Genomic DNA, 6,467 nt, shown 5'->3' with positions numbered 1-6,467 from the left:
GTCAAACAACAATGTCCAAGAGTGGGAACGGGCGATTAGGTAAAAGGAAACGGAGTAAAAACCCCAAAACCACCCATAGTAAAAAGTAAGAGGTTTGCACGTGCGATGATGGGGACGTGTGCAGTGCTGGTACAAACAGCTGCACCCTTCTGTGGCATCCACGATGCTGCTAGCCGTGACCGCCTACAACCCTAGCCCGGACTCCCATTTCTCGCTCCATCATACCTCTCAAAGAGTCTTAAATTGATTATCTTGTTATTAATATGTTTTTAAATATACATCAATATCAATTCTTGGTAAAATATTTTATTCATAAACCATATTAGATATTTTATTCTATGCAACATTAAAATATTTTCTTTTAACATTTTTTTCTATATATAAAGTTGATGTCAAGTGTTAAAATACTTTTGAAAAGTATTAGATTTAAACATTTAATTACCTTACATGAAATTATATTAGGTCATATGGACAACTAATTAAATATGCATGACACATTTTTATATTATAGTTGACATTACTTTTCTATTTAGAGAATATTTTATAAAATAAATAAAAATAAAATAAAATGAAATATTTAACCGTTGGGAATTTAAGATTGATTTCTTCTTTCTTTCTTTTTTTTTTCTTTTTTTTTTTTTATATTATATATTTTGGTCAGTTGATCTTGCTTCTCATGATGATGAACTTAAATCTAGGTTTTAAACTGGTCGACCCTCTATTCTCTATGTGATTTCTCCAGAAAATATGAACATTATATCATGAATCACATAAGCATAAAATGAGAGAATATTTTATTTATATTTTAAGGCAAATAGACATACTTACACATTGCCTTCAAAAACTTTGTTAGATTGTGAATATAGATTTAAGATAAAAAACAATATAAATATTAATTCAAAGTTAAAAATAAATAAATATAATTTTAATTTATTTTAATTTTGAATTTATTTAATATTTTAAAAAATCAAATTTCTTATAATATAGATATATGAGTTATAAAATAAATTTAACCTAATTTAATTTAAGTATTTATTCAATTTAATTCAAATATTTTACAAATAGACAAATTATATAAAATTTTATTATTTTCATCTATATAAAAAAAATATATCATTGTTAAAAATTTTAATTACATTTTAAGGTGATTTTAACCTATGATATTACATACCAATCTGTAATCAATAATGTGTATCATAAAAACTTTATATCTATTTTATATGATATACAAAGCTGTATGTATAATATGTGCAGGAAATAACTTTGGATGAGATATACAAAGCTGTATGTATAATATGTGTAATCAATAATGTGTATCACAAAAACTTTATATCTATTTTATATGATATACAAAGCTGTATGTATAATATGTGTAATATGTGTAGGAAATAACTTTGGATGAGATATACAAAGCTGTATGTATAATATGTGTAAGAAATAACTTTGGATAAGATGTTTCCTAAAGATATTTTGAGATCAATTAAAAGAAATTATAGCAACTTCCAACTTCCAATACATTGTCTTATTGAGGTATTATAGATGAAAAATTAGTTGGGCCGAAAAAAGATTTTCTCAAATTTTCATGAAATTTTGAATTTTTATGAGAATTATATTACCGATGTGAGTAGATTGTTTTGAATGTTTGTTAAAGATTTGATTATCTATTTGGGAATTTATGAAGTTATGAATTTAAATTTCAAAAAATTAATTTTTTAAATTTTTTTTTAATATTCATAAAAATCATTTTTTTCATAAATACTAATAATATAATATCAATTTACAATAAAATTAAATACAATTTAAGCTATAATTAAATCTAAAATTAATTAGAAATGCAAAATGGAAGTGAAACTCTGCACCCTGAAGTACAAATAAAACCTTAATATTAATTTACAATGAAATTAATTATGATATAAGTCATAATAAAAAAGCAATATAAATTAGAAATGCAAAGCAGAGGAAGTGGCTCTGCACCCTCAAGGTATATATAAAACCCAAAACCCTAGTGGGTAGGGATTTTTATGGGTTTGGCCTATCACAAATTAGAGCTTAACCAGTTGAGCTGTTGCTACTGATCATGTGAAAGAATGCACATGGTGTCTAAGTATGGTGGAGTACTCCATGGGACTAAAATGCAGAATATAAGCAGATTACAACAATAATATGTACATATTACAATTTTCTGGTATACCTGGTATATCAAATCAAAGCGAATCTCACCAAACCCGAATAAGTAACAAGCCATAATACTTTCTCTCAGATTTCTGAAATAATACGATACTGATTGGACATCTCTCCTGCAACTCAACCTCGTGATAATATACATGAACTGCCCTATAATAGAAGAAATCCAGTGAAAAAAGCCTCAGAAATTATGGACAAGGAGTGGCTGTGATTATTATTGGATGGGAGATTCAATCAGCCTTTTGTCCGCATAATCGTGATGGTTCCTTTGCCCTCTGTGTGTATTTTGGTGAGAGCAACAACAGCCTTTCCAGAAAGCCCAGCGCCTGTTGAAGCAGAAGACGGAGGCCTCGCATAATCACCAACAGGATGTTGGATTGGTCTAGTGGGAGGCATCAGAATGCGCTTATTTATATCGTTCAGCGTCACGTCTCCTTCAACTCCACTTGGTTTTAACACAGCGAATGGATATGCCACTGGCGTGGCCAATTTGGACTTTCGAGCCGGCCCTGGATTGTCATTCTGTATTCCTGAATCAACAACAACAGACTTTGTCAGGCCCTAGGAGTACGGTCACTTCAACAAAATCAGCACAACCCGTGTATGGAGTAAGGGGCATCTAAATCTACATTTAAATCTAAATCTAAATCCCATAAAATATGGAATGAAATTATAATTTCAATCAAAGAATGATTTTTTGGATTTTTTTTTAAATCAGTATACCAACATATATCTATTTTAAATATAGATTGAATATGAGTTTGAGAGGGATCTATTTTCTTAAACATATAATTTTTTTATGAATAAGCATTATTTAAATATTTTGTATAGTTATTTATTTTTTAATGTAAAATTTCACTTTTGATGACTGAAGGACAGTATTACACATTATACTAAGGTGTAGAATGAGCCTCTGGGCTCAATGAGGCTCTCAATTCAATAACTTCTCAATTAGTAATATAACTCCTCAACCCTCTAACAAAGTACTAAAAAACACTATTCTTACCCATGTAACTACTCTTGCTAGCTAATGATAGAGGAATCTTAATGGAAGAGATTGAAAGTTTTGCATCACAATTTAAAGTGTATGGCTGCTCCTTCAATTATTAATGCTAATTTGGCTCCAATAATCTATTTTTAACTAGTATTTTGGACATCTATTTTAGTAAAATTGAAAAGTAACTTTCATTCTTATTACAACAAGTCAACATGTCTTTTTACCCTAATTAAATTCAATGAGAAAGAAAAACAAACCATGTACCCAACCATTAGAGTTAAAATCTGATACCAACCTACACTCATATATATTACACCGAGTCAACATGTCCTTTAACCTGAATTAAATTCAATAAAAAAAAGAACAAACCACACACCCAACTACTTGAGTTAGAATCCGACGCTAACCTACACTCATATATATCAATGAAAAAGAAAACAAACCACACACCCAACCACTTGAATTAGAATCCGACACTAACCTACACTCATATATATTACAAGTGGCTAGTTAAAAATATCAGGGATAGGTAGGTCAATTTACCTTCAACTGAGAGCCTCCCTCTTGCAGGTTTTGCTAGGAATGAATGCAAGTCGGGACTCATCAATTCTTGCATTTCTACACCAAGAAAAATAACCCCCACGGGCCACAACGTTTATATAAACAATTCTCAAACCAAAAATTTACAAAAGATAACAATCATTCATGTATTTATCTGAGCTCATTTACCTTGTGCATCAGAGACAGGTAGCGAGAGGTTCCTGTAACAATCAACCAGGCGAGCTAGTCAAGAACTATGGATTCAATAATAGTATTAACATTATAACTAAATGGATCATGCACCCAAGTGTTTAACATAATTGTACTTACATTGATCCATCGGTACTTGACTCCTGAAGAAGCTGTTCCGTAATATAGTTTGGCATCCATTTCTCAGGGCATTGTTCCATGCATACATTTTTGGAGCCAAGAAAATCATCTGTCAAAAGAATAGTCAACCCAATTTTCATTATTTTTATATAACTGCATACTATGGTGCTTTACAGCCCAGGTTGAAATGGTAAAACCTATACTCTAAATTCATTTTGATCAAAGTGGAAAGTATTTTCACCATTTTCAAAAAACCTGGAGCAAAGTCCGAACCCAGCAGAAAAAAACAATTAAATTGAAAAACTGTGAAATTTTGGTTTACATAATTCAAACAAAAATGAAGGGAAAAAATATATAAATTTGACAAAGCAGTCGTTCCCTTCCATACTTCCATGAAATTTGAATTTAAATCAAATACATTTTATACCAATATTTAATAATGTATAGAGAACGACTATTTTTTTAATGGTAGATTTAGAAATATTCCTAAAATCTAATAGGGAATTGATATATAAAAAGCTTAACTCATATTCATTTTAACTTAATTTTCTGTTAACGTTACATTTTGGATATACAAATTCAATTTTGAATTTAATTTGATGGATTAAGGATTTCAAAAATATTTGGAAATCTAATAAATAAATTGATTTGTTTAATTTATTTGTTATTTATTTTCCAGTGTGATTTTTTAGAAATTTTTCGGGTGGGTTTTTCCAGTTTAATTTCTCTAAAATCTGGCAAGAATTTATTGAAATCACAAGTTTGATGGGTAACCCTTGCACAATCGAAATGCCCGAAATCACAAGTTTGATGGGTAACCCCTACACAATTGAAGTGTTATAAGGGTTTTTCAAGATGTTGAATCCATATATAAAATAAAAAACACCATTTTACATACCACAAATCAAAATTTCACCTCAAATTTATGAAAAATCAAAATCACACTTTTTATTCCTATCTATAAATTTTCAAAATATTCCTAACTATAATCCAATTAAGATAGAATATTTCAACAGGACTTTAAATATCATCAAAATCCTGTATTACCAACTTTAAAGTCGACATTTTGATACATCACGGCCCTAATAATTCCGGGATTAGGATGGAAGTAAACTTTTTACATAATTCATTAGATAGATGTAAACTTCTGGCGGACATGATTCCAAAAATGTATTCAACTTGTATTTTTAACACTTACCATTACCAGATAACCACAGAGAACTAGAACTTGATTCAGGGAGGTGCATGCTCTCACATGCACTTCTGTAGCTGTCATAGCCGGAATTGTTCTGCATAAACAGCCATGCTGCATCGGTGAATTGCAATTCTCATTTTACAGACAGCAGTGAGGCACTAAAAGAGAACAAATGGGTCTCACCCTTATGGATCCATACTGGTGGAAGGGATCATCGGACGCCATACATGATTGACCAAAAGCCTCATCTCCAGGAAATAGAAGCATTCGTCTTCTTTTACAACGGGGATTATTATCTTGAGAAAAGTCTTGAATTTGGCAAAAATAAGAAGCAGCTGCTTGACTGGATTCACCTGCCATCAAAATCATGTCTCAGAACAAGTTATCAAAGTGATCTGTTTAAAAAATTGCAACATAACTGATCCTCTGGAAAACAAAGTTCATACGTTTGGGGTATTTGGCTTTGTCCCGACCTTCATTATCAAGGGACAAGATTGATAGTTGGGGTTGCTGAAATATCTGAGGCGAAGGTGTCGATGCAAGCATATTGTAAACATCGCCATGCGTCCATTCATCACAGAGCGATCGAGATATTGCTGCTAATAAATTCAGAATAACATAATCCAAAGGATCTCATCAGATGATCATAAAATCAGAAATTTAAAACTGTGAATTCATAAAAATGAATGATTCGCAATAGACTGATCAATTACCCAAAGAGAAATCTGTGTCGAGAATTAGATTATCATAGTACCCCCAGTCCCAAGAGCTGTTTGCTGCTGCCATTACGCTGGTAGTGGTGGGTGTGGATGCATAGCACACACTGAGAGTCTCAGATATGCAGTTTAAGCTGAGATTTAATATTTCCCGAGATATAAGGCCATTTTTGCGCCGATGTTTTTCTGCTCCCACTGATCCAACCACTCTACTATACTAAAATACAATATCTGAATACCATGCCACCGAATATACCATATGATTACTGAATCACATCACCTCATACCTAATATATGCCCACTTGCAAAACCCAATGTATAGATAAATTCTTAACACCAATAGGATTCAGTATCAATCTGCCAATATCTGATTCTCAAATTCACCTCTGAGAGTCAGAATGTATGGATGTGATAGGTAAGGGAGAAGCATGGAGATTTTTGATACTGAAGGTCAATGGAGTAGTTAAATTCGTACATTTGATATGATAGACTACCATACGAGTTG

The 6,467-nt window shown here is 31.3% G+C and overlaps 1 protein-coding gene across 4 annotated transcripts; it reads right to left on the bottom strand.

The window, feature by feature from the left end:
* Nucleotides 1-1,861: 1,861 nt before the first annotated feature.
* LOC149234315 (protein XRI1-like) lies at nucleotides 1,862-6,237 on the bottom strand. 4 transcript variants are annotated; one of them, XM_089461148.1, is made up of 8 exons: nucleotides 5,960-6,237; nucleotides 5,693-5,845; nucleotides 5,430-5,599; nucleotides 5,250-5,340; nucleotides 4,052-4,160; nucleotides 3,911-3,942; nucleotides 3,725-3,799; nucleotides 1,862-2,714 (listed from the first exon to the last, which is right to left on the bottom strand). In XM_089461148.1, exons 1-8 carry the CDS (start codon nucleotides 6,030-6,032, stop codon nucleotides 2,419-2,421), a joined length of 999 nt encoding a protein of 332 aa, XP_089317274.1. In that variant the 5' UTR covers nucleotides 6,033-6,237; the 3' UTR covers nucleotides 1,862-2,418. The 4 variants fall into 4 exon arrangements, with proteins under 4 accessions (XP_089317274.1, XP_089317275.1, XP_089317276.1 ...); XM_089461149.1 differs by having other exon boundaries at nucleotides 5,693-5,842; XM_089461150.1 differs by having other exon boundaries at nucleotides 5,720-5,845; nucleotides 5,960-6,230.
* Nucleotides 6,238-6,467: the final 230 nt, after the last annotated feature.

The sequence above is a fragment of the Pinus tabuliformis genome, chromosome 8, assembly GCF_031772625.1.
Source record: "Pinus tabuliformis cultivar Carrire ecotype Pingquan chromosome 8, CPIR1, whole genome shotgun sequence".
NCBI lineage: Eukaryota > Viridiplantae > Streptophyta > Pinopsida > Pinales > Pinaceae > Pinus > Pinus tabuliformis.
The sequence above is the reverse complement of the archived record's forward strand: the minus strand, read 5'-3'. Positions and strand labels throughout refer to the sequence as shown.

What these genes read in the sequence shown, in the direction of transcription:
- LOC149234315 (XM_089461148.1), bottom strand. Translation starts at nt 6,032, where the DNA reads ATGGCAGCAGCAAACAGCTCTTGGGACTGGGGGTACTATGATAATCTA. An exon ending in ACCAGTATGGATCCATAAGG is followed by an intron (nt 5,341 to 5,429) that starts GTGAGACCCATT and finishes CTGTTTATGCAG; the next exon opens with AACAATTCCGGCTATGACAG. An exon ending in TCAAGTACCGATGGATCAAT is followed by an intron (nt 3,943 to 4,051) that starts GTAAGTACAATT and finishes TGATTGTTACAG; the next exon opens with GAACCTCTCGCTACCTGTCT.